The 25,056-nt window shown below is 44.5% G+C and overlaps 2 protein-coding genes and 1 long non-coding RNA gene across 8 annotated transcripts in view; 2 read left to right on the top strand and 1 right to left on the bottom strand.

The window, feature by feature from the left end:
* The first annotated feature begins 1,450 nt into the window (after window positions 1-1,450).
* On the top strand, window positions 1,451-3,181 carry UTP3 (UTP3 small subunit processome component). The gene has a single exon (XM_070395358.1). It carries the CDS (start codon window positions 1,692-1,694, stop codon window positions 3,123-3,125), a length of 1,434 nt encoding a protein of 477 aa, XP_070251459.1. The 5' UTR covers window positions 1,451-1,691; the 3' UTR covers window positions 3,126-3,181.
* A 9,553-nt stretch (window positions 3,182-12,734) lies between these two features.
* LOC138995069 (uncharacterized) lies at window positions 12,735-14,347 on the bottom strand. Its single transcript, XR_011468505.1, has 2 exons — window positions 14,145-14,347; window positions 12,735-13,092 (listed from the first exon to the last, which is right to left on the bottom strand). It is a non-coding gene; the product is annotated as an uncharacterized lncRNA (long non-coding RNA).
* Window positions 13,527-25,056, top strand: part of RUFY3 (RUN and FYVE domain containing 3) — a 77,200-nt gene continuing 65,670 nt past the window's right edge. For 2 of the 6 annotated variants that reach the window (XM_070395372.1, XM_070395361.1), the window contains exon 1: window positions 13,527-14,022. In XM_070395372.1, the coding sequence (XP_070251473.1) occupies window positions 13,671-14,022 (352 nt within the window). In that variant the 5' untranslated portion in view covers window positions 13,527-13,670. The remainder of the gene's footprint in view (window positions 14,023-25,056) is intronic. The other 4 variants (XM_070395388.1, XM_070395393.1, XM_070395366.1 and 1 more) reach the window with 3 other exon arrangements.

Below are 25,056 nucleotides of genomic sequence, written 5' to 3'. Positions count from 1 at the left end.
CAGGTTATCTCCCATAGGGATGTTTGCAGCCTTATGCTTTATTCATTCACTCCATTTTATGTAGCACCTGAGACAGACAGCTAATCTAATACTGTAATTTTGCACTAGTTGATTTGGCTCAGTGGATAGAGCATCGGTGGGCAGACGGAGGGTCCTGGGTTTGATTCCCGATTGCAGGCTGGATCCCTATCCCGGTTGGGGTGCACGCGGGAGGCAACCAATCGATGTGACATTCATGTTTCTGTGTGTCCCTCCCTCTCCCTTCCATTCTCTCTAAAAAATCAATGAGAAAATATCCTCGGGTGAGGGTTAATAACAACAAAACACTGTAATTTCGATATTTATTCATTAAACAAACCTTGATTGGACACTACTCTGTGCCAGACACTGCACGGGGCGCTTGCAATACAGGGTTTGTAGAGATCTACTGGGTGATGTAGCAGAACCGAGGAAAATAAAACTGAGGGAGCTGAGCTCAAAGAGGTGCTGCTTAAGCGGTCTCCTCAATACAGCAGACATTTCCCAAGGTTGAGGGGTACTGAACCCTGTTTAAGGAGGGAGGGTGGCATCTATAAAAAGGGCGACAAAAAAGGCACGGTGAGTGCTCCCAGCAGCCGAAGGCGGGGGGACAGGACGAGTGCTCGCGGCACTCACTCCAGCTGTGATTTGGCATCTCTCGCATGATTGACAAACGCCTGTCCCCCACGAGACCACAGGTTCCACCAGTGTGGGGTCAGCGTGACTTTGCCCACCGTTGTCCTCCCAGGGCCTAAGTGCTGAAGAAATAATAAAGGGGAAGCCACTGAGTCAAAATATCTCGTTTCCAAAGTACTGTATCCTGAAGAGGGGAAATCTCAGTGCCTTCTGCGGCCAACTCGAATTTCCCGGAGTCAAACCCGAGGGTGGAGTCCTGCCGTCCCGTCGTCGCCCTTCGGGGCACAAATCCCCGCGGAGTCACGGAGCGGGGGAGGCGGCTAATGTGCGCCGGAAGCCCGGCCTGCGCCCTCGCCGGGAACCCACGCCACGACTATCCAGTCCAGCGGCGCCGGCGGGCCTCGGGCTACGGTGCCCGGAAATGTACTTGCACATTTCAGAGAGAAAAACAAACTGATTAACTTCCAGACTAACACGCGAAGAAGATAAACAATTTCGGTAAGCCAGGGAACCCTGTACACCCGCACTCGGCTCCCCGCGGGAGACACCGGTACTTACGAGGCAGTACAACTCACTATTCTAGGCGTAGAGGCCGAGCGCCCTCTACTGGTCCGAGCGGCCTCGCCTCGCGGTCCCGTCACTAAACCCGCCCCTCCACCCCGCCCGGCCCCGCCCAAGCTCGCGAGAGTAAGAACAGAAGTCTCCTTAAGGAGCTTTACGGAACTAAAGTTCCTACACCTATTGTTCCTACACGGAAAGATTTTAACACTCCTGTGGCATGAAAGAGCAGAGCGGAAAGGGAGGTGCTCTTAACGTGACGGGACCGAGCGGAAGTCCTGGTTCACACGCCACCGGAGAGCATCCTGGGAGCCGGAAGTAGGGAGGAGCTCCTACAGTCGACCTGGGCGCCGGCAAACTCGCGTGGTAGGAGAGCGCGTGGCAGTTTCCAGAGGAGTGTTGCCGGAGCGCCTGACTCGTGCGCGGAGGTCAGAGGTGGCGGTAGTTCGACCTCGGTGCACAACCTGAGACCGCGAGCTATGGTGGGGAGATCCCGGCGGCGCGGAGCGGCCAAGTGGGCAGCGGTGAGAGCCATGGCAGGTCGCGGCGCGGAGGACGAAAAGGAAGACGATTTAGAATTGCCACCCTCGCCAGGGGACTCCAGCTACTACCAAGATAAGGTAGATGATTTTCATGAGGCCCGGTCTCGAGCCGCCTTGGCTAAGGGTTGGAGCGAAGTAGAGAGCGGGGACGAGGAGGAGGATGGCGATGAGGAGGAGGAGGTACTAGCCCTCGATATTGCCGATGAGGACGATGAAGATGGAGACAGCGCGGAGGATGAGGAGGATGACGATGATGATGGTGGGAGCTCAGTGCAGAGTGAAGCTGAGGCCTCTGCGGATCCCAGTTTGTCGTGGGGTCAGAGGAAAAAACTTTACTACGATACGGACTATGGTTCCAAGTCCCGAGGCCGGCGGAGTCAGCAAGAAGTAGAGGAGGAGGAAAGAGAGGAGGAGGAGGAGGCACAGCTCATCCAGAGGCGCCTAGCCCAAGCCTTGCAAGAGGATGATTTTGGGGTTACCTGGGTGGAGGCCTTTGCAAAACCTCAGGTCCCTCAGGTAGATGAGTCTGAGACACGGGTCGTGAAGGATTTGGCCAAAGTTTCAGTGAAAGAGAAGCTGAAGATGCTGAAGAAGGAATCACCAGAGCTCTTGGAGCTGATAGAAGACCTGAAAGTTAAGTTGACGGAGGTGAAAGATGAGCTGGAGCCATTGTTGCAGTTGGTGGAGCAAGGGATCATTCCACGTGGAAAAGGAAGCCAATACCTGAGGACCAAGTACAACCTCTATTTGAACTACTGCTCCAACATCAGTTTTTATTTGATCCTGAAAGCTAGGCGAGTCCCTGCACACGGGCATCCTGTTATAGAAAGGCTTGTGACCTACCGAACTTTAATCAACAAGCTGTCAGTTGTGGATCAGAAGCTGTCCTCAGAGATTCGTCATCTACTCACACTTAAGGATGGTGCTGGAAAGAAAAAACTAACTCCAAAAGCAAAGCCCACCAAGGCCAAACCAAAATCTGTTTCAGAGACTGCTGCTGCTGCCGCTGCTGCTGTTACAGATCTTTCTGATGATTCCAATTTTGATGAAGCTGCCCTGAAATACTATAAAGAAATGGAAGACAGGCAGAAGTTGAAGAGAAAGAAAGAAGAAAATAGTACCGAAGAACAGGATCTTGAAGATAAAAATGCAAAGAGAGCCATTACCTATCAGATTGCTAAAAACAGGGGACTTACACCAAGGAGAAAGAAGATTGATCGCAATCCCAGAGTGAAACACAGAGAGAAGTTCAGGAGAGCCAAAATTCGCAGAAGAGGCCAGGTTCGTGAAGTTCGCAGGGAAGAGCAACGTTATAGTGGTGAACTATCTGGAATTCGTGCAGGAGTTAAAAAGAGCATTAAGCTTAAGTAAAGTTTCGTTTTGTTTTTGCAAGTTTTACATCAATAAATTTAATTTTAACTAGTGAAGTGATTGTTTTAATATATAATTCCTAACCTTAACTTTTAAAATTCTTGTCAACAGGGAAATTCATTTGGGTTATTGCTCAATTTATTTGTCCTTTAATTTATGTTAAGGTCATACAAGAACTGTGGGAGCTATATGCAGATGCTTGGGAAAAGAGATGGTTTTGGAAAAAAGTTCTTCAGTATCCTGTCAAGAATTATCTGGGAGAAAATTTCACAGCTAGTTATGGAGCAACAGTCAAACTATAATTTTTCACAATAAATTGAAGAGAATGCACCTTGGCAATCATTTGTAAAATAACCTATGAAATAGTTCTGACATTGTTTCATTTACCTAAATATAATTCTTGAGCAGGATACTTGTTAATAGGTTTATAATGTGAAGGGTTTTGTACATTTTGTGTGGTAAAAACAGGAGTGAAGAGGAACTTTGGTTAAAAGTAGAAAGAGATATTCCTTAATTACATTAATTGTGATATTTTCTAATAGTCCTTAATGTGGTAAATAAGGTAAAAATTCCATTTCCCCTTCTGTGCTGCTGACTTGCAGTGGTTGCTGTTTGTATATCCATTTGCTGAAAATTTGGTCTGATTACCACTAGGTAAGTGCCAACTTCAATTGGTAACAAAGTTACAGTTTTCTTTAGTTACTCTGGTGTTTACAGTAAGAGAGAGATTGAGATTGTGAACTTTTAGGATGATGCCAGGGAAGAAAAGGAGAGACTAGTAAAGAAAAGCACAAAAGATGCCTTAACTGTCGCTCTTTTCATTAAACATTGGGCTAGCTGCTAAAGATGCATAGTAGTTAATATTTACTAAATACTTGCCATGTACCAGATGTGTATTACCTCATTTAATCTTTGCAATAACTTTGTGAGGTAATACTGTTATATCAGAGATGAGGATCCTGAAATTCGTAAAGGTTAAGCTTCTAAAGGGCACATGCTTGGGATTTGGGCCCAAGCCAGCTTATTTTGAGCCTTCATTCTCTTAACCTCTGGCTTACATCTGCTTCCTTAGAGTAGCACAGTTGTCAAATTAGTTTATCTTTTGTTTTATAAATAAAAGAGGTAGGCCAGGACCGGTTTGGCTCAGTGGATAGAGCGTCGGCCTGCGGACTGAAAGGTCCCGGGTTCGATTCCGGTCAAGGGCATGTACCTGGGTTGCGGGCACATCCCCCGTGGGAGATGTGCAGGAGGCAGCTGGTCGATGTTTCTCTCCCATCGATGTTTCTAACTATCTATCTCTCTCCCTTCCTCTCTGTAAAAAATCAATAAAATATATTTTTTAAAAAAAATAAAAATAAAAAAATAAAAGAGGTAGGTTGAAAGTAAAATTAACACTGGGTGCTAAGGTGCACTTTGTATTTATTTCCCTTTTCCTCACAACTACTCTTGTGTGGCAAATTCTATTATCCATATTATAAAAGTGAGGAAACTGACGAAGTAACTTTATCAAGGTCATATAGCTATTAAGTGGCAGAGCCCTATCCTGTTCTGATACCATATAAAAACTGCAGGGCCCTGGCCAGGCTGGTTTGGCTTAGTGGATGGAGCATTGGCCTTGGACTGAAGGGTTCTCGGTTCAATTCCTGTCAGGGGTGCATGCCTGGGTTGCGGGCTCAATCCCCAGTGTGGGGTGTGCAGGAAGCAGCCAATCGATGGTTCTCTCTCACCATTGATGTTTCTATCTCTCCCTCTCCCTTCTCTGAAAACAAACAAAAAACCTGCAGGTTTTGGAGTTAACTTACCAGGGTGGTTTTGAGTTAATTACTTGATCTCTTATTTTCTTTATCTGTATAGTACAATTATTATATCTAACTTGATAAAGAGGTATAATAGTATTTAAGAGCTGTAAGATCATAGAAAATATATATTGGTTTCTGCCCCTGGATTTACCCTTGTAAATTCCTAAGTGATAAGAACATTCAAAAGCATCTTTTATTCTAATGAGGTGACTCTGGAGGGCTCCTGGGTGGTGGGGGACTGGTCACCAGAAACACCAAGCCATGATTAGAAGCTTGGAATTTTGAGCCCCACTCTCCATTCTCCATAAAGGGGAGAGGAGCTGGAAATGGAGTTAATTTTTTATTATACCTATGTGAGAAAGTCTTAAAAGCCCTTACTGGGAGGGTGATGCACCCCAGTTCCACCCTGGACAGAAGCTCCTGTGCTCAGGACCCTCCAGACCTCATCCTGTCTATCTCTTTATCTCACTGTTCATCTGTATCTCATATCCTTTTAATAAGTTGGTAGATGTAAATAAGTGATTCCATAAGTTCTGTGAGCAAACTAATTGAACCCTAGGAGGGAGTCCTGGGGACCTCTGATTTATAGCTGACTTGCCAGAAGCACAGGTGACAACCTGGCTGTCTTCAGGTAGATAGATAGCTTCAGTATTAAGTTGTAAGACACCCAGCTATTGTCGCAGAGAATTGTTTAGTGGGGGGAAACCTCAATACACCTGGTGTCAGAAAGTGTGAGTCTAGCAGAAGTGTGAGAGTAAAGGAGACACAGGTGAAAAACAGTTTCCCAATTTTAGGGCAGACTGTAGACTACCCAGGTTCCTAATCCAGCTCCATCACTTATTTCTTATAACTTGCTCAAGTTTCTTGCTCTCTCTGTTCTTCAGTTGTTTTTTTCATCAAATTAGGGATGTTAGTAGTAGTACCTATTTTGTAAAGCTATTATGAGGATTAAGTCAATCTATGTAAAGCACTTAGAACAATGTCTGTTATATGGTAATCACCGACTAAGCATTGGCTCTTCCTACAGGGTTGTGAGAATTCTAGCACAGGTGCTCAATGAATTGTAACTAATAGTATAATGGTTCCTATTCATTACAGGAATGTAGAGAATAAAATGTAGTCATATATAAAAATGCTTGAGAAATTGATATAAGTTTGGAAGAAAAGGGGAGTTTTGGGTGAGCACATGAAGGGATATAGAAAACTCTTGAACAGGGCAAAAAAAACAAGGAAATGAAGTTAAAGGTTGAAAGTATTTGATGTTCTATGTCAAATTCCTGACATGTATAAGTTGCAGTGAGGGAAAAAAAAGTTTTAAAAGAAGAAAAACCTCCCATTTAGGAAAGTGGAAAAATTAAGCTTTGTTATATATTGCTCTGAATATATCAAGTATTCCTTTAGAGACCTCTCAACACTAATTTACTAATTAACATTAATAAATATTAACACATTCTGGAATAGCTAGGATGTTGATGGTGCTATCCTATTTTATAAACATAAAAAGTGGCCTTGTCTGATGTGAATTAATAGCAAAAGATGTAACAAATTGCTGGATTTAATATTTACATCATCCAAATTTTGAATTTACTTAGACATTTAAAGAGCACTGAGAGGGGTGGGTGGAGGTGGAAGAGGGCATAGAGGGGATAAATGGTGATGAAAAATAAAATGAATTTAAAAAATAATAAAGAGCACTGATGGGTACTGTCCTAACACATGAAAAATAAATTATTAACTACTCAGTGTTACAATTTTTCATAGACAGTTCTGGAGAGTCTCATGGATAAGAGTTCCAATAAAGTAGATTACTAGTATCAGGCATCAATACAAAGTAACAACCTATTTTATGTCAGCATATTAGGCTATGGATAGCTATTGAAAATATAAAATATTCAAAATTAAGTAGAAGAAAATTCCAAATTTCTTCTGACTAGCTTTAGGCTAGTCAGTTTCTCTAGGCCACAGTTTCTTGCCTCTCTTCTTAACTGTAAGGAGTTAAGTGAGCATCTCTTTAATTTTTGTGTAGAAATAAATTTAATTGCTTATCAGACCCACATAACTTCCTTAATGGTCAAAGCTTTTGGTAAACTAGAATTTTTTGTGTGTGATCTTAAAGATAAAAGCTAGCTTAGATAACTTGTTTAACTGTGTTCACTTATCTGACAAAATACTTACTATCTCTGAGGAATGGCTTGAGTTGCTTATTTTTTCTTGCTGTTGTATGAAGTAAAAGAATTTTAAGTTAAAATATTAAAGTAATTACTTTAAAGTTAACATTATCAAATTAATTCATGAAAGGAAATTCAATATAATTTACATTTCAGGGATCACAGTGATGAACATGTACCACTGTCGAAATAGATGATCCAAAAAAAATCATGTAGGATTCAACTGCAGTTCCAAATCATTCAAACTGAATATTGCTTCAGGTAATAAATCAGAGTTTTTAAATGCTTTTAGTTATTCTTTTATAAAATTTGTATTTTGAGATAGAAAAAATTTAAACACAGAAACAGTATAGAAAATTTAACATCACATGTGCTTTAAATTTCACCTGGTGCAGTGGTCGGCAAACTGCGGCTCGCGAGCCACATGCGGCTCTTTGGCCCCTTGAGTGTGGCTCTTCCACAAAATACCACGTGTGGGCACGCACAGACAGTGCAATTGAAACTTCGTGGCCCATGCGCATGAGTCGGTATTTTGTGGACGAGCCACACTCAAGGGGCTAAAGAACCGCATGTGGCTCACGAGCCACAGTTTGCTGGCCACTGACCTAGTGTATTTTATCATTTGAAACTTTTTTTTTAATCTATTGATTTGAGAGAGAGATAGACATTAATTTGTTGTTTCACTTATATATACATTCATTGGTTGATTCTTGTATGTGCCCTGGCTGGGGATCAAACCCGAAACCTTGGTGTATCCAGACAACGCTATAACCCAACTGAGGTACCCAGCCAGGGCTTGGACATATATTTGTAATATCACATCACGCTTGAACATAGAAAAAAAAGAAGTATGCCCTGGCTGGTGTGCCTAAGCGGTCAGAGTGTCCCTTCATACACCAAAGGGTTGGTTTGATTCCCAGTCAAAGGCTCATACCTGGGTTGCAGGTTGAATCCCTGGCCTGGACTCTCTCACATTGATGTTTCTCTCCCCCTCCCGCTCCCCTTCCCTCTCCTTTCCTCTTGGAACTCTCCTGCATACCAGCTAGGAAAAAACACAGGCAAGAAAAGATGAAGATTTCAATTAGAGCAAAGAGAACAAATTGAGAGGCAGATTTGAGAGAAATGTAGAAAATTTGAAAAAGAGCACATGAAAATTGGAACAAACTGTAGATAAACTTATAGAAAGTCAGCAAAAGCAACCAACCAGTTTCAGCAACACCATTAAGATATTAAAACTAGCTCGGCCAGTGTGGCTCAGGAGGTCACCGTTCAATTCCTGGTCAGGGCTTGATCCCCAGTGTGGAGAGTGCAGGAGGCAGCCGATCAATGATTCTCATCATTGATGTTTCTATCTCTCCCTCTCCCTTCCTCTTGGAACTCAACAAAAAAATACATATTTAAAAAATGAAAAGGTATTAAAACTCTAAATAGACACAAAGTATGATAAGTTCCTATAGGGTAGGAATTCTACTCCACAGTATACACAAGGAACACAAACTCTGCTATTAGCAGATCATAAAAAAGATAATTATCAAACTGTTAATCAAAATAGTCTCTCCAGATGTTTTATTATTTTCTACTATAAAGTTAACACTTTCATTATAGACTTGCAAATAGAGTAGAAAAATGGAAAAACACATCCATATTTCTACCACCCAGAGAAAACTGCCAGTGTTTGACCTAGACTAAACACATTGCTTAGGATAAAGGTATTTATTGAGAGTGCATTGTTGTATTAAGAATAGTGTATTTCTTAAGAGTATTATAGATACAATAAACATGGAAAGAAGGTATATATTGACTAAGTATTTTTGAAATTAATACTGGAAATAACCAAATAGTAATCAAAATAGCAATAATGGTAATCAAAACCTAGTAATTCAAAAGCAAAGAGGGATGGACTCTTAAGAGAGTTTTTCACAGAGGCTTTATATTAACTAACTAGAAGCCCAATGCACAAGAAATTCATGCAAGAGTAGGCCTTCCTTCGGCTGCCTGCAGGCACTCGGACCTGGGTTTCCCTCACAGGCCCGGCTTTGTCCAGAAGGACATCCAGTCTAATTAGCATATTGTGCGTTTATTATTATAGATTAGTACAAATAAATTCCTGCATTTATTAAAATGAGAAGTTTAATATCGTCTTAAATTGCCTTGTTTTCAAATAAGACTTTTCCTAAGTACCACACAATGAAAAATAAATGGCTCAAGAAAACCATTATTTTAGAATCATAATACATCTATGTACTAAACTGAAGAATATCAACCCTTCTCAAGTGTTATACTTTCTCTGATCACAGCTCTAAGAAGCTTATGCTAAATGTACATCCATGACATTGATCTCTAAAATGTTTTGTAATATATTCTAAGTGTCCATCCTTAAGATCACCACAGGGTTTCAAAAAACCAAATGTGGACAAATAAAAATAAAATGCAGATAAGTTGAAAAACATCCCTTGCTTTATATGACAAGAAAATAGAGCTTGATTTTTGCCATGGCTTGGGTTTTGTCACTTTAAAACTATAGGAAGATGCTCTGTGCATTTTCAAGAGGGAGCAACATGTTCAGGCTTATTTTTATAATCTTGGCTTCTCTAAATGTGTGTAGCAGCTGAATCATCCCTTTATGTCACCAGAGGTTATGCAGGGCTGTGATTACATCATTGATCCAAAAGCTAAAAGCATAAGAAACTAGGAACTTGGAGTATCATCCGCCTTTAAAGAAAGTGCTCATAAATAGCGTTCCCTATAAAATTTAGAGGACTCATATTTCAGCATTTTTCTATATTCATTACACTGCCAATTAATGACATAAGGTGTAAGTAGAATGCCATTTAAAAAAATAACTGCAAGATTCCACAGCATGTCAAATTTTCTAATACCTATAGGTATCTTAGCTAACTAGAAAGGAGAAAGAGCAATTTAGACTAGATAGCATTTCGTTCTTTAAATTGATGACTCCCTTGGCTGCTTATTGGCCTTTCTCAAGAGTGGTCTGTGAGGGCTCTGTTCTCTTTCCTTCCACCTACAATGGCATAAGTGTATATTCTTGTCAGATTCTTTACTGAAACAATGCAGAACATCTCCGAAGGAACCTGACAAGAATATGATGATACTTCAAAATTTCTGCATGAAAAAAAAACAACAAGGTAAAATATCCACTTAAAGATGGGTGTTAAAACCATATAATACAGGGTTGGGGGGCTGGGTGACAAAAGTGAAGGAATTAAGTACAAATTAGTAGTTACAAAATAGGGAATGTAAAGTACAGCATAGAGAATATAGTTGGCACTATTATAATAACTGTGTGGTGTTCGGTGGGCTCTAGATTTATGGGGAATCACCTTGCGAGTTATATAAACATCTAATCACTATGCTGTATGCCTGAAACTAATACATTGAATATCAACTATAATTGGGAAAAAAAATTTTAAGTTTTTTTAAAGAGAAAATTGGTGCAGACAACACTTTTAGAACAAATTGTGGATTTTGTGTCAGGTTGTAATAACTGAAACCTGCCTTTACCTGGGATCTTTTCATTTTTCTCTTCAGGGTATTATACAATTTGCATTTCTTAAAAGGCAAATGTGTGTTTTTTGTCTTGTTTTGTTTTTTATCAATACTCTCATCATCACCACAACTAAAATGAAAAGGTCCAACAAACTTCCAAAATTTTAAAGATATAATGAAAAGGCTTTTCTCAATCGAGTTTTTCTTATTTCTATGTTGTTTTGCCAAAATAAAACGTAGCTAATCTTTATTATTTTACCCTATGCCAGACCCTATCTAAAAGCTTATATTTCTTTTTTTTTTTTTTTTTCGCTTAAAGTATTACAAAGGGTATTACATAAGTGTCCTTTTTTCCCCCCCACCCTTGACAAACCCCTACCCTCCCTTACCCCCCAGTGTCTTATGTCCATTAGTTATGCTTATATGCATGCATACAAGTCCTTCGGTTGATCTCTTACCCCCCTCCCTCCTGCCCCCCAACTCTCTCTGGCCTTCCCACTGCAGTTTGACAATCAGTTTGAGGCAGCTCTGCCTCTGTATCTATTGTTCAAAAGTTTGTAATGGTCTTTATTATCCATGAATGAGTGAGATCATGTGGTATTTTTCCTTCATTGACTGGCTTGTTTCACTTAGCATAATGCTCTCCAGTTCCATCCATGATGTTGCAAATGGTAGGAGTTCCTTCTTTTTAACAGCAGCATAGTATTCCATCGTGTAGATGTACCACAGTTTTCTAATCCATTCATCTACTGATGGGCACTTAGGCTGTTTCCAGATCTTAGCTATGGTGAATTGTGCTGCTATGAACATCTGGGTGCATATATCCTTTCTGATTGGTGTTTCTGGTTTCTTGGGATATATTCCTAGAAGTGGGATCACAGGGTCAAATGGGAGTTCCATTTCCAATTTTTTGAGGAACCTCCATACTGCCTTCCATAGTGGCTGCACCAGTCTGCATTCCCACCAGCAGTGCACAAGTGTTCCTTTTTCTCCACATCCTCTCCAGCACTTGTCGTTTGTTGATTTGTTGATGATGGCCATTCTGACAGGTGTGAGATGGTACCTCATTGTTGTTTTGATTTGCATCTCTCGGATGATTAGTGACTTTGAGCATGTTTTCATATGTCTCTTGGCTTTCTGAATGTCCTCTTTTGAAAGGTGTCTATTTAGATCCTTTGCCCATTTTTTGATTGGATTGTTTATCTTCTTTTTGTTAAGTTGTATGAGTTCCCTATAAATTTTGGAGATTAAGCCCTTATCAGATATGACGTTGGCAAATATGTTTTCCCACGAGGTGGGTTTTCTTGTTGTTTTGTTGATGGTTTCTTTTGCTGTGCAGAAGCTTTTTATTTTGATGTAGTCCCATTTGTTCATTTTCTCTTTAGTTTCAACTGCCCTAGGAGCTGTATCAGTGAAGAAATTGTTTTGGCATATGTCTGAGATTTTGTTGCCTTTGTATTCTTCTAGAATTTTTATGGTTTCCTGTCGTACATTTAAGTCCTTTATCCATTTTGAGTTTATTCTTGTGTATGGTGTAAGTTGGTGCTCTAGTTTCATTTTCTTGCATATGTCTGTCCAATTTTCCCAACACCATTTATTGAAGAGACTATCTTGGCTCCATTGTATGTTCATGCCTCCTTTGTCAAAAATTAATTGAGCATATTGGTTCGGGCTAATTTCTGGACTCTCTATTCTATTCCACTGATCTATATGTCTGTTCTTGTGCCAGTACCAGGCAGTTTTGAGAACAGTGGCTAAAAGCTTATATTTCTTATTTAGCCCCCACAATATACCTATAAGTAATCTGATCATTTTTACAGAAGAGGAATGTAGGCTCAGATGGCAGCTTACTCAAGAAAGCGGTAGCGCTGGGACCTTCAGGTCAGGGACATGCCAGAAAGTGAAAAGTTAGTTAGAAACTTTCTGACTGCTTGAAGTTTTAGCGTCTTGTAAACATTTCCTTTTAAATAGTTCTTGCTTAAAAGATTTGGTGAAAGCCACATGGCAATCTCTTGTGGTGATTTCCAGAGTGGTTTTCAGAGAATAACAATAAAAAGATGTGCTTTTCCTTTTAGAGAAGTAACTTCCTCTTCGGAGGTAAAAACAGACCCGAGTAAAGAGCAGGTGGGCACATGTTACACAACAGCGACTTTAATTAAGAGTCAACATGGGTTCCACGGCAGCGTTTTACAACCGGAACACAAAGCCCGCCCGCTAGGAACCCCCGGGGGGCGCCCGCGGAATCCAGCGTGAGAACCGGATCGGCGCCGGGAACTGTCTCCATCCGAGGAGGTTCGCTCGCGGGGATGACCGGGTCGGTAACCACCGGTTCAGATGCTCAAAGGAAACGGCAGGGGAGTGGCAACTGCCGACCTGGGACGGGCGCCTGTCCGACAAATGCTCAGCGGTTCGGCCTGAAATGCACTCGCGCCCGGGAAAGCCGGGGACCAGGGAGTTAACGCCACACCCAACCCAGGTCTCCACGCCGCGCACCTGCCAGGGAACAAAAGAGCTGGAGAGAGGCGGCCACCCCCTCCGCTCTCACCCGAAAAGCTCCCGATTCAACCCCGCGAACCTCCGTTTAAAGTTCTAGTCTGTGAAAGGCGATGACACAGTCTAATACCTGGGGGGGGGGGGGGGGGGGGGGGGGGACACGGGTCCTTTAAAATTCGCTTAAATTAGCTTTGGCTTCTGCAGCCCACACCTAGGTCCCTCCGCGCCCGGCGGACGCGGGGGCGGTGACACCCAGCGCCTCTCGGTGCCTCGCCCCCTCCCGGCCAGGGGCCGCGCAGGCGGGAGGCGGCGGACACCGCCCCCTGGGGGAGCCGGGAGGAGGCGGCCGGGACGCAGGCCGCGCCGTCGGGCGGGGCCGTCCCCCAGCTGGCTCGGGCCGGCGGGGCGGGCTTAGACCGAGCGGCGGAGCCCAGACGCCGGCCCGCGGCCCAGGAGGAAGGCGGCGGCGCGACGGGACGCGACGGGACGCGACGGGACGGAGCAGCGGCTCCCCCCCCGTGACCCCGCCCCCTGCCCAACTGGGGCGCGATCGGAGGCGGCGGCGCGGGAGAGCAGGCATGGCCGAGCCCTCATCGCCGCCCGCCGCCGGCGCGGAAAGTTCCAGCGCGGAGCCGGCCAGGGGCGAGGAGCCGGCGAGGGGCGGGGAGCGGCCGGGCCGCGCTCCCACCGCGGGCGCGGACCCGGAGGGCGAGGCGGGGCCGCCTCCGGCCTCCCCCGGGGGGCAGTCGGAGCCCGGCTCGCCGGTGGCCGCCCCCTTCTTCCTGCTCTACCCGGGCGATGGGGGCACCGGCTTCGCAGCGCGCCCGCCGCCTCAGCAGCCGCGCGCCTGGAGGACCCCGCCGTCGCCGGGCTCCCCGCTGCCCTTCCTGCTGCTGAGCTACCCGAGCGGCGGCGGCGGCGGCAAGCACCGTGAGTGGCGGCGGGGGGGCCAGGGGGCCGGGGGGAGGAGGAAGGGGGCGGGGGGCGGGGTCTCGGGGGAAGCACCTGTCCCCCGGCGAGAGGCCGCCGTGGTCCGGGCGCCGACTGTTTACCTCCAAGTCCCCGGCCGCGGGCCCGGCCCGGCGCGGCCTCCCTCCTCTCCTGAGCCGGGCGCTCCTCCTCGCAGACGCTCACGTGCTCGCCGGTCCCAGACCCCGTCCCGGGCCGGAGCCCTCCCGGAGGAGGGGAGGAGGGGCGGCGCCGGGGCGCCTCCTGCGGGCTCCCCGCGCTCCCCGCGCCGCCGCAGCCGAGTAGGTGTGGCTGCCGCGCCGCCGCCGCCGGGGGCCTCCGCGGGGCCCGTACCTGTTTCACGAGCTTTCGCTCCGCACCGGTGAACCCGCAGACCCGGCCCCCGGGTGGGAGTGGGAAAAGCAGCCCGGGACGGGGCGCGAGGCGACGGGGGGGGCTGGCGGCTTCGGGGGGCACCTCCCGGGTCTGTCTTTCGGCTGCAAGAGGCCTCCGCCGGGAGAGCCGGGTCGCGGGAGCCCCTGGACCAGCTGACCCCACGCTGTGCTCTTTCAGCCAACACACGTTTACTGCTGCTTGGGATGCGCGGGCCTGGGGTGGGATATTGTGTGTGCAAGACTCTTGGAGGAGGGTTCAATCTAATTTAAGAGACGAGATCTTACACGTGGAAATGTAGATACTGAAGACACAAGGCATGACATGTATATAAATGCGAAGTACTTTGCTGTATGAGCTCTGAAAAGGGAAAGAAACTTGCCTAGGGTAATAAGGGTCTCTCTCTCAGCTAGAAATTTTACTTTATTTTATTTTATTTTATTTTATTTTAGCACCAAGGCAAACCTTTTAATTGCTCTGCACTGCCAACAAATCCTGACTGCCTTTTCTGCCTCCTGAGCCATCAGCTGGGGAAAGATCAACATTAATTCGCTATTTCCTGTGTACATGCATTGATTATCGTAGTTAATTCTCACTTCTCTGTGAGCCAAATACCATGCCACTTTTTCAGAAGTGGAAGCTGAGGATCAGTATGAAGTGATTTGTCCTAAGAAACAGCAAGAGAAGGAATGAAGTTGACCCAGATTCCTTGCCTACTAGTCTCATGCTCTTTAAGCCACTACCACACGTCCAAAACTGTGGTGGGAGATCCCTCCTAGGTCATGGCCCATTAAAAGTAGTCCAGTGTCACCTTTATTATTTTCTTTATTACTTACTCCTTATTTCTTTATTTCTTACCTACAAAATCTTCAGATGGGAATATCAGATCAAGGAAGAAATGAGCCCTCTTATAAGCAGAGTTCGATAAGAGTATTCTCAACACTGCTTTTCAGTTTCTAAGGACTCTGCTTTCTACTTTGTTCTTTCAGCACAGCCTCAATTTTTCTCCTTAAAATTTTTTTATTTCTTGCCCTAACCAGTTTGGCTCAGTGGATAGAGCGTCGGCCTGCAGATTGAAGGGTCCCAGGTTTGATTCCGGTCAAGGGCATGTACCTTGGTTGGGCACATCCCCAGTAGGGGGTGTGCAGGAGGCAGCTGATAGATGTTTCTCTCTCATCGATGTTTCTAACTCTCTATCCCTCTCCCTTCCTCTCTGTAAAAAATCAATAAAAATAGATTTTAAAATAAATAAATAAAAAATTTTTAAAAATTTATTTCTGTACTAGAGGCCCGGTGCACGAATTTGTGCACATTGAAAGGAAATTAATTAGAAGGTGGCTGGCGGGGCCAACACGCCCTGGAGCCAACCTCCTGTGGCCCCTCCCTGGCCAGGTGTGGCTCAGCACCAGGGCTCCAAGGGCCTTTGTGCAATGAGCGGGGGTCCCTCCAGCAGGTGGGGTCCCTCTGCCTGGCCTGCAGGGATCGGGCAGAAACCGGCAGTCTGACATCCCCCGATGGGTCTCAGAGTGTGAGAGGGCACTCTGCAAAGTTGCTGTGTCTTGGCAACTCCTGCATTGAGCGTCTGCCCCCTGGTGGTCGTTGCGCATCATAGCTACTGGTCAGCTGGTCGGTTAGGCTTTTATATATTTACTAGGGGCCCGGTGCACAAAAATTTGTGCACTCAGGGAGGGGGGCAGGGGGGTCCCTCAGCCCTACATGTGCCCTCTCGCAGTCTGGGACCCCACGGGAGATAACGACCTGCTGGCTTAGGCCTGCTCCCAGGTGGCAGAGGGCACGCCCAATCCCTAGGTGCAGCCCCTGGTCAGGCTCAGAGCAGGGCCGATTGGGAAGTTGGGGCGCCGCCCCCTGTCATGCAAAGAGCAGGGTGGATAGGGAGGTTGCAATGCCACCCTCAGTCACGCTCAGGGTAGGGCTGATTGGGGGGTTGGGGCACCGCCCCCTGTCAAACTCAAGGCAGGGTCGATGGGGAGGTTGCAGCACCACCCCCTGTCACACACAGAGCCGGGCCGATCAGGGGGTTGGGAGCTGCACCTTGTCACACTCAGGACAGGCCAATGGGGAGGTTATGGCTCTACCCCGTTACACACAGAGCAAGGCCCGTGGAGGGGGGTTGGGGCGCCACCATCTATCACCCACAGAGCAGGGCCGATCAGGGGGTTGGGCGCCGCCACTGTCACACTCAGGGCAGGGCCGATGGAGAGGTTATGGCTCTACCCTGTCACACACAGAGCAGGGCAGATCAGGGGGTTGGGGCACCGCACTGTCACACTCAGGGCAGGGCCGATGGAGAGGTTATGGCTCTACCCTGTCACACACAGAGCAGGGCCCGTGGGGCGGGGGGGGGGGGGGGGGGGGGGGGGGGGGGCACCGCACCCTGTCACACACAGAGCTTCAGGGCGATCAGGGGATTGGGGAGCTCCCCCCTATCAGGCACAGAGCAGGGCTGATCAGGGGGTTGGGGCGCCTTCCCCTGTCACGAACAGAGCAGGGCAGATAGGGAGGTTGTGGCCCCGCCCCCTGTCACACACAGAGCCGCAGGGTGATCAGGGGGTTTGGGCGCTGCCCCCTGTCATGCTGATCCCAGTGCCAGGAGGCCTCGCTGCTCCGCTGATTCCGGTGCTGGGAGACACATTATTACCCTTTTACTATATAGAATAGAGGCCTGGTGCACGAGTGGGGGCCGGCTGGTTTGCCCTGAAGGGTGTCCTGGATCAGGGTAGGGGTCCCCACTGGGGTGCCTGGCCAGTCTGGCTGAGGGGCTGAGGGCTGTTTTCAGGCTGGTGGGTTGACTGAAGCTCCCAACCACTCCTTTTTTTCTTTTTTCTTTTATTCTGGGCCAGCTTTAGCTCTGAGGCCTCGGCTGCTGAAAGCCGGTTTCTGGCCTTTGTTTTTCCTTCTGTATTTGATACAATGTTGCAGTCTGGCTGGCTGAAGCCTGGCTGACTAATGCAGGTTTCTGGAATTTTGTTTAGCTTCTATATTTGCAACATAGTTGCTTAGAGTTGCAGCTGAGAGGCCGGCAGCGGCAGGCGGGGAACGTTGGAGTTTGCCAGTCACTTGAGCAAGCAAGCTTCCCTGTTCACTTCAGTGCATGGATGCCAGCCGCCATCTTGGTTGACAGTTAATTTGCATAAGGATATGCTGATTAGCCAATGGGAAGGGTAGAGGTCGTACGCTAATTACCATGTTTCTCTTTTATTAGTGTAGATAGAATATATTTATAGATAGATAGATAGATAATTGTTTATTTTTTAAATATGTTTTTATTGATTTCAGAGAGGAAGGGAGAGAGATGTAGAAACATCAGTGATGAGAGAGAATCATTGGTCAGCTGCCTCGTATATGCCCCCCCTACAAGGAATCAAGCTCACAACCCTGGGCATGTACCTGACCAGGAATCAAACCCTGATCTCCTGGTTCATGGGTCGAGGCTCAACCACTGAGCCACACCAGCTGGGCCTATCAGTTCTTTATAACTCTGTATAACGGTTGTGGTACAGCGTTTGAAGTGGAAGAATTTTTCAACTGTTGGCCAGTATAGCTAATGGATATTAATTTCAACTTCAGTTGATTTTACTTGATTCCTCCCTACAATAACAGTAAGTGTATGGCACAGTTTGTTAGCATTAAAATTCTAATAGCTGTTCATGAGCATTACTTCTGAAATAATTTATTGGTGTGTGTGTAAGTGCTCAGAAAAATTACTGGGAAAATGCCAGAGTCCTACTTCCACTGTGTTTATTTATTTATTCTTTTTAATCCTCACCCGAAGATATGCTTTTTCATTGATTTTAGAGAGAGGAAGGGAGAGAGAAAGAAACATGAATTGGTTGCCTCCCTCGTGCACCCTGACCTCGGGATCAAACCTGCATCCTGGGTATGTGACCTGATCAGAATCGAACCCACCACCTTTCAGTGTACGGGACAACACTTCAACCAACTGAGCCACACCAGCCAGGGCCCACTTCCACTGTGTTTAAAGACCAGTCACTCACTAAGGACATTTCAAATTAGTAAAAGATAACTGTTGTATATTTTATTCAAATATAAAATTGACTTAAAGTAGTTCTTGTTTTACACTGAGTATTTATTTTTACTTTTTATTTTTATGTGTACTTTAGAACTCATGCATACTTGGAAAAAGGGATACTCTGTTTATTAATAAAAACACTTTCGTGTCACTGCCCTGCAGAGTCAGTGCAATATTGCTTTCTGTGATGTACCTGTATACCAGAACCCTAGCTCTCCTGACTGTCCATTTGAGCAACTAAGACCAAACAGTTTTTAAAAGACTTCTCATTTCCATTACCAGGACAATACTTGCACTCAACCTAAACATCCAATGAATATTTGCCTACTCAACACTCAGTTTTTAACTCTGGCTAATGTATTTGTCAAAGGTGTATAATATATAATAACTTTGAGAGACTATACAGGGTGGAGCAAAAGTAGGTTTACAGTTGTTCATATGGAAAACAATACAGTAATTAATAAATAATAATACAAGAATAAACTGTTTTGCATACTCACAACTATAAACCTACTTTGCCCCACCCTATATTAAGGCATTCTCTTTTTATTTTAGGAATCCTGACTATACTCAGATATTTTAAAGTTAACCTTTACTTTTGAGTTCAAAAGCTTTGTGTTTTGCTTGTTTGTTTTTTAAGATTTTTCATTGATTTTTAGAGAAGAAGGAAGAGGGAGAGAAAGAAACATCGATATAAGAGTGCAGCATGTGAGAGAATCCAACATGTATGGGATGCCTCCTGCACACCCCTTACTGGGAATTGAGCTGCAACCCAGGCATGTGCCCTGACCGGGAATGGAATCCGAAAACTTTTGGTGCGCGTGACAACACCTAACCAACTGAGTCACACCCAACTTTGTCTAAAAGACACTAATGAAGATAGCAAAAGTGCGTGCAAAAGAGTAGCCTAAAGTTTTCAGGGTTTGGGATATGTACTGTGTCTATAAAATCTTACAGTATATCCTATATAATAAAAGCCTAATATGCTAAGTGTCCAATCATCTGGTAGGCCGTTCACCAATCAAAGTGTACTATGCTAATGATATGCTAAGGCCACTCAACTGCTTGCTATGACATGCACTGACCACCAGGGGGCAGACGCTCAACACAGGAGCTGCCCCCTGGTGGTCAGTGCGTTCCCACATGAGGAGCGCCACTCAGCCAGAAGCCCGGCTCATGGCTGGTGAGCAGAGTGGTAGTGGCAGGAGCCTCCCCCGCCTCCGCAGCAGCACTAGGGATGTGCGACTGACTGCTTAGGCCCAGACTGTGAGAGGGTACAGGCCATGCTGAGGGACCACCCCCCCTGAGTGCACGAATTTTGTTCCCCGGGCCTCTAGTAATGTTCATAAAGTATTCAGCATGCTTATAAGCAGTATGAAAGAAGGCTTCTGATGTGCCTTGTTGGGTTATGTCCCTTTCTGAGTTTTTGAGGGCTGGTAATCTCAATTTTTGAACTTATAGTTTTAAAGTCTCATCAAAGTTTCCACCATACCATTTTTTTGTTGATTTATAAAAATTGCAAGTAACAAACACATGGATCTATTCTCATTTTTAGATGTTTTATAATATACTAGAGGCCCAGCGTGCGATTGAAATCGCGCGAAGGAGGCACCCCGCTGGGGGGCCAGGACCCGTGGGTGGGGGCGTGCTCCAAGCCTCGCAGCGGCTGCTCGGAGCACTCCCCGGCCGCCGCGTTGTGTCCACTGGGGTGGGGGCAGGTGCTCCTGTGTTGTGTCTCCTCTCTGGCCCGCCCCCAGCCCCAGCCTCCCCGCAGCCGCAGGGGTGGAGGCGGCATACAGTCCCCTCCCACCCATCTGTGTCCGGAGCTCCTCCTGAGTGGTCGTGATGCTCAGATACTTAGCATATTCCCTGTTTATATAGATAGATGAGTACATTGAGTGCAAAGTGAACTTCTTTTCTGTGGGTCCCCAGTCCCCCTTCTCCACCACCTTTAAGTTTGGTGTTTTTCAGAACTTCTGCATACATTCACAAACATGTAGATGTTCATATTTAATCGGTGTTTTTCTCCTTATATATGACCTCCCACACTAATTTCTCATCAACTATATAAGAAGGAGCTATTTGCATGCCATGGTCCAATATTTTTAGTGCCTTTCTTTTTCATTCTAACTTTAGAAGTCATCTTGGGGATGGATGGGATGGGCAAGATTTAGCTTCTCCTTGATGTTGGAGGGAAGAGGCACTCCTACCATCTGCACCATTACCAGCCTGTATTGACAGTTACTCTTCTTCCAACTCTGAGAGCTGCAGCAAACATTTATGTTTAAATGTGGGCAGTGCCATGCAAATTGCCCACGTCTCTGCCCTTGTGTTTTATCTCCCAATTACAGCAGTTTACAAAAAAATTGTCCCACTCAGAAAACAGCCTTCTTTGTATTTATGCTGTTTTGAGACGGGAGGAGGGCTTAGAGAAGAATAGAAAGAAGGGAAGAAAACCTTGGAAAGGACCGGCATTGTTACTGTAACTACCCACTTCAACATCAGTATACCTAATAGTGAGTGTCTTGCTTGAGCCCTGGAAAGTGCAGAGAGTGAGGCTCCTAGGAGCATTGGACTGTTTTTCACAGATGCGCTTTAAGAAGCTCTGATTTGGGGAAGGACCTTTCTTATATATAAACCCAGGATGAATATTTAAGGTGAGAAAATTACTTTTATGTTCACAGTTTCATACACAGACACATAAAATATAAAGATATGTACCTATTATGTATGTATGCATATATATTATATTATATTATATATATATATATATATATATATATATATATATATATATTCATTCATTGATTTGGGGTTATCCTCCATAGACATTTCTATTAGTGTGTGTGTATCTGTCTGTCTTTTTTTGTTTAGTAGTATTCTAGAAAACATTACACCTGGGTCAAGAGTTGAATACACATTAATCAGTTCATCTGTTATGCTTTTTAAATTTTGATAAGACAGGCATAATTTATTCTGTTTTGTAAATATCGAGGCAGCTTCCCAAAACTGGGAGATATGGGGGGGAAGGTTTGAAACATCAGAACACAAAAGTTTTGAACATTCACCTTCATGATAGTAGCTTTTATAACAGCTTCATTTGTGACTTTTTTTAAGACAACATTTTGATATAATTAATGTAGAGAAGTGCTGCATTTACAATACTGTGTTTCACAAATCTGTTAGCCTTAATCTCTTTTCCAACTATGTTAAGAATGCAAAGTGTCACTTTGTGATCCATTAACTGCTGTTTTGTCAAATGGCAGATATTATCAAGCACCCATAAAAAAAAAGGCCCTGGCCAGTGTGGGTCAGTTGGTTGGACATCGTCCTGTGAACCAAAGGGTGACAAGCTTGATTCGAAGTCAAGGCACATACCCAGGTTGCAGGTTCAATCCCCAGTCAGGGCAAGTTCAGGAGGTGGCTGGTTGATCTCTCTCTCTCTGTCTCTCTCTCTCTCATACCAATAAAAACATATCCTCCGGTGAGGATTAAAAATAAAAACATCCCTCAGAAATGTAACGTCTTCAGATAGTGTGTAATTGTAAATTAGTGACTATCAGAGAACGAAGTGAGCTTTTCAGAATATTGACATGCAGATGGGTCACTTTCTACACACAGCTGAAATAACCAGTGTCATCCTGAGCTTCTGAGGTACAGGGAGGGGGTTATGCCCACATTTCCTGCCTCATGACTAAACAGCCTGTCTGCTGCTAGCCTTCCTGACTTGGCTTTTATCACCACTGGTGCCTAAACTCTCAAAATTTGTCTTCCAGCCAATTTCTCCCTCCTCTTCTGCCTCCTTTCTTTTGTTTTATCTACCCTTCAAGCTTGGCGTTATCAAAAAGTCCTATCACACTCCTGATTGACAAAGCAACAGTTTCAAAATGTCAGGTGTAATCTCTGAGTCTTTGACTTTGTTTTGGCTGCTACCCTCTTATTAACTATGCATTCATTTTTTTAAAAATATATTTTTACTGATTTCAGAGAGGAAGGGAGAGGATTGGAGAGAGAAACATCAATGATGAGAGAGAACCATCAATCTGCCACCCATATGTTCATTCTTTATAGACAAGAGTTTTCTTATTTCTGATCTTGACTTCTTTCTGGATACTAAAGGATCCTAAAAGGCTCTTCATTAGATAACAAAAGTGTTACTGTAGTTAGGCAACCCGAACAATTACGAATAAAGGATGTGACAAGTAAGATAATAGTACTTAATGGCTACCATTTATAGAATATTTTTATGCGCTGGGCAGGGAGTTAAAACCTTTACATGTAACAATTTTTTTTGTTATATTTATAAGAGGTAGTTCTTTAAATTCCCAATAGATAAAAGAGCCAGTACATAAAAATACTTAGTTAACAATGAAAGCTGAAAAGAAAAAATTGGGAGGAGTCCATATAGACTTCATATAAGTAGATGGATGTAACATGTTTTTCATAAGAATATTTGATTCAGTGTCTCTAGAGGGACTTATCTAAATTATTACAGAAATTCTGACAGAGTAACCTTGAATTTAAAAGATTATGTTCTGGAGATTCAGATTCTGTGGTTTTAGGGAAGGTCTTATCTCAAATTTTAGTGTACATCAGAGTCACCTGGAGGTCTTATTAACACAGATTTCTGGCCCTATCCACAGAGGTGTGGATTTTTGTTTTGTATGGCAAATTTCTGACTCCAAAACTCATATTCTTAGTCACTGTGTGCTCCCTCACCAAGGCCTTAAAGAAATGAGTGCGGGTAGAGGGCAGTCAGCGTTGCTGGATAGGAGAGAGAGCAGAGGAAAGATGGCAAAAAAGGCAACTTTTTAGACTAAAAAACTAGTATTGGCCTCAAAACATACTCACCCGACTGTATTCTTTCCATCTTGCATCTTTTCCCTTTTTGTTTGACTTTTAACAGAAAACTGTGTTAAAGAGGTCCAGTTTTATCTAGAAGCTAAGAGAACATATTTTTCTAGTGTAGGTCATAGGTAGTAAAGAGTCTAGGTCAGTGATGGCGAACCTATGACACGTGTGTCAGAGGTGACACGCGAACTCATTTTTTTGGTTGATTTTTCTTTGTTAAATGGCATTTAAATATATAAAATAAATATCAAAAATATAAGTCTTTGTTTTACTATGGTTGCAAATGTCAAAAAATTTCTATATGTGGCACGGCACCAAAGTTAGGGTTTTTCAAAATGCTGACACGCCGAGCTCAAAGGGTTCGCCATCACTGGTCTAGGTAGATGATGATGAGAATATGGCAGAATGAACTGGATAATTTTGCAGGACATCTTAACTGTTATATTTCTACCCAAACCTTATTAACATAGAAACTTCTTTCTGTAGTGCAAAGTGGCTCACGTGTGAACTTTAAAATCCACTTTGGGAAGTCAGTTGTGCACCATAAGCATTAAAGAATCAGCTTAAAATTATGTGAAAAGAAATGCTTTTAGAGTTGCAAAGCAGTAGGTATTTGAGAGGGTCAGTATCAATATGGCTAGGCCCTGTACTGTAACCTTGTTTGAATAATTATGAAAAGTCCATAGTCTTCCCAAAATGTATCAAGAGTTGAGGATTGCTGGGCAATGAGGTGTTCTTCTTCACAGAACCCATCTTAGTGATTATCTGGTTCTATATTTGTTTCATATCAATGAACATGACACTCAGCATGTGTCAGAGAGAGTGGCGTGAAGGGTGGATCAGAGGCGGAAAAGTTTGAAACCTTATAATCATAGGAAAGGAGAGATTGGCAGGCTGTGACAGCAAGAGGCATGCAGAAAGCAAGAGAAATTATTTCAGCATGCTGGCCTTTAGATATGGTTCTTCCTCTAGAATCTGTTTAGGGACTTCCCACAGACTTTCATCTCCTTCCCTTGCCTTTTTATGAACTTAAGAAATCTGGTCACCTGATGTGAATGCTGGTAAAATTCTGACCCATCTCCTCTTCCTTCCTCAAAGCCCCAAAGAGGCCCCAGTGTACCCTTTGCTCAGATCTCCTTTTTCTTTCTCTGTCACAGTCCCATGAACATTCATCCTTACTGATTTTTATTTCATGTGATATTAGGGTTTTTGCCGCCCCCCCCCGCCCCCCGCAACTCTTGAAAATAAAAGCATTAATAATGATGATAATGCTGACATTTACCGACTACTTACTTACTTTGTGCCAAGCACCAGGCTAAGTATTTTACTTACATAGCTTCAGTTAACTCTGAAGTTGTTAAGTTATTATCCCTATTTCATCAGTGAAGAAACAGGCCCAGAAACAAGTAAGTTGCCAAGGTTACTCAACTTCTCAGTGGTGGGTCTAGGACTCACTGTGGGCATTCTGACTCCAGAATCCACATGCTCTCTCAGCCTGCGTCCCCATAACTGGAATCGTGTCCTAAATTAGAGGCTCCTTTTCAGGCAGCAGCAACCCTCCAGTTCAGTGGTTCTCAACCTTGGCTGCACATTAGAATCACCTGGGAATCTTTTTAAAATCCTGATTTCTGGGCCTCATCCTCTGGAAATTCTGTTTCTTTGTTACTAATGTTGTGGCCTCACCCCATAACAAAGAAACAGAATTTCCGGAGGATGAGGCC

Source organism: Myotis yumanensis, unplaced genomic scaffold (genome assembly GCF_028538775.1).
Source record: "Myotis yumanensis isolate MYYU_CA2020_CCGP unplaced genomic scaffold, mMyoYum1.0.hap1 SCAF_1, whole genome shotgun sequence".
Taxonomy (NCBI): Eukaryota; Metazoa; Chordata; class Mammalia; order Chiroptera; family Vespertilionidae; genus Myotis; species Myotis yumanensis.
This window is presented reverse-complemented; position numbering and strand designations above follow the sequence as displayed.